This window comes from Prunus dulcis, unplaced genomic scaffold, assembly GCF_902201215.1.
Source record: "Prunus dulcis unplaced genomic scaffold, ALMONDv2, whole genome shotgun sequence".
Classification (NCBI taxonomy): Eukaryota; Viridiplantae; Streptophyta; class Magnoliopsida; order Rosales; family Rosaceae; genus Prunus; species Prunus dulcis.
The window spans coordinates 15,773-18,330 of NW_023010390.1; the positions used below are offsets into that span (position 1 = coordinate 15,773).

The 2,558-nt window shown below is 38.0% G+C and overlaps 1 protein-coding gene across 1 annotated transcript in view; it reads right to left on the reverse strand.

Moving 5' to 3' along the window:
* The window catches only part of LOC117613558 (putative cyclic nucleotide-gated ion channel 19), a 2,668-nt gene extending 1,590 nt beyond the window's left edge, over positions 1-1,078 (reverse strand). Inside the window, exons 1-3 of the mRNA XM_034342165.1 lie at positions 701-1,078; positions 167-613; positions 6-51 (exon numbers count right to left, since the gene is read on the reverse strand). Of these exons, the coding sequence (XP_034198056.1) occupies positions 6-51; positions 167-613; positions 701-1,066 (859 nt within the window). The 5' untranslated portion in view covers positions 1,067-1,078. The remainder of the gene's footprint in view (positions 1-5; positions 52-166; positions 614-700) is intronic.
* Positions 1,079-2,558: the final 1,480 nt, after the last annotated feature.

Genomic DNA, 2,558 nt, shown 5'->3' on the forward strand with positions numbered 1-2,558 from the left:
CTTGCATACTTCTTTCAACACTTCCTCATTCATAGTCTTAAGGATTTCCACCTAGGATATTATTGGAGACCATATTTATTTAAGGCAAAGGAGAAATTAGAATAATGATTAAAATATATAGGATATATATATATAGGTCAGGTTCTCTTCATCCAGAGGAACTTACATTCTTTAGGATGGTCAGTTCTCGAGGCTGATCAGAATCTGTAGGCAGGGTGGTTTCCGTGCTGAATTTCGACCTGAATTCAGAGACTACACTCTTCAAGTCGTCGGCTTTGAGAGCAAGTATTTCAACAGGACCACCACGCACACTACATAGCGCAGAACCAGGTGATAAAGGTAGTTTGGCAGGAAAGGACTTGTGTACCCAAGTTGTAACCCATTGTACAAGTTCTTCTCCATAGAAACTTCCTATTTCACAGGTGTTTTTAACGTTCTCTTCCAAAGCACTATCGCTTTCAATTAATACAACTCCTCGGATGACGAAGAACATCATTTTAAGTGGTTTTTTCTCTTGAAGAATATGGCGCTTGGCAACATTGAAGTTCATGTGCTTAAGGCACTTGCATATTGCTTCCAACACTTGTTCATCCATTTGTTGAAAGATTTCCACCTAAAATTAGATAGATGTGACATTGTCAGTTAAAAAAAATATAAAGCAAATTGGTTAAAAGTTAGTACTGCAGATGGAGCAACTTACTTTCTTTAGCCAAGTTAACTGGATATCTGAGAGAGAGGCGAAATTGCTGAAATGCTTCATGAACTTAGAGACTACATTCTTCAACATCCTGGCCTTCAAAATGAGGACTTCGGCATCATTTGAGACTACTCTAACAGTGCAGGTCGACAAGGGTAATATGGTAGGAAAAGACTTATCCAATACCCACTCAAGAAGTTCTTCTCCAATAAAATTTGCTTCCGGAGGGTTCTCATTTTTTGTTACCTCTCCTCTCGTGATGAAGAACATCCTACTAACTGGTTGGTTCTCTCGAACAATATAGTCGTCGCGTTTATAGCTAACCGGAGAAAGATGATGAGACATTGCTTTCAATACTTGTTTATCCATAGTTTGAAGTTTTGGCACCTAGGATTTGACACATTATTAATTTCTCAAACATAAAGAGAACATTATATAAAACGAATAAGTAACGTCATTGTATGTTAGTAGCTAGCAAGGATGTGTTGAAATATAATCCTACAGCTGATTACTTAGAGCAAAAGCTATTATCTTTTTGTTCTGTTTTTGGTCAGCTTATTTAAATGATGTAATGAGAACCATTAGATCATAGTCTTGGTGGATTCTCTAGCTTAGATTTGCTATGACAAGTGTAAGTTTCTAATAGGATGACAGCTGTAAATTCTGTTAGAAGAGAATCACAATTCTCTTCTAACAGTCACACATTGTAAGCTGCAGGTTCAGCAGAAATTAATAGAACAGTGCTTTTCATATTCCTCTCTCCATTCTCTCTAGCAAAATGCTCTAGAAGAGCACCTCTTCCTAAATCTAAGAAACTGATAAAACTAAGAATGATAACATGGCCTCAGAGCCAGGTTTCGATTGTTTATTGGGCGTGAATCTATGAAGAAGGAGCTGGTGCTTGGCTGAGCTGACGATTGAGCAAAACTTTCATGAAGCTTGTCTAGCTCGTCTGATCGATGTCTAATAACATGGCAGGATCAAGCTCTTCTGAAGCTTCGTACACCAGATATTCAATGGAGAAAACTATGAGTTTTTGAGCATTCGAATGAAGACCATTCTGAAATCTCATGGACTGTGGGATTTGGTTGAAAATGGCTTTGATGCTTCAGATCCAACGAAGGCAAAAGGAAAGGAAGAAGGATCTAAAGCTGCTGAAGAAGAGAAATCTGTAACGGCTGAGACTTTGATGAAAGATGCTCGTGCACTTGGACTGATCCAAGGTGCAGTCTCAAACCAAATTTTTCCCAGAATAGTGAATGAAGAAACCTCAAAAGGTGCATGGGATATCTTGAAGCAAGAGTTTAGAGGTGATAAACAGGTAAGAAGTGTGAAACTACAAGGCTTACGTAGAGAGTTTGAATACACTCGTATGAAGGATAGTGAATCATTTTCTGTTTATGCTGCTAAACTGTTTGATCTGATTAATCAAATGAAGAATTATGGTGAAGAGTTACCTAGAGAAAGAGTTGTGCAGAAATTGCTTATTAGCTTGCCTAGATCTTATGATTCTATATGTTCTGTGATTGAGCATTCAAAGGATCTTGACACTCTTGAAATTCAAGAAGTGGTTGCATCTCTCAAGAACTTTGAGCTCAGATTAGATAGGCACAATGAAAATTCCACAGAAAAGGCTTTCACTAGTCTGAACATTGAGAGTAAAAGCTCTAAGAATGGAAGTTCTTCTGGAGGTAACAAGTCTCAGAAGAACTGGAAGGAAAATGGGAAGAATTGGAATAACAAGTCCAATTCAAATACCAAACCAAATGCATCAAATGATGGAACTAAAACCCCCTGCAAGCACTGTGAAAAACTGCACTATGGCAAGTGCTGGTTTGAAGGAAAACCAAAATGCAGAGGA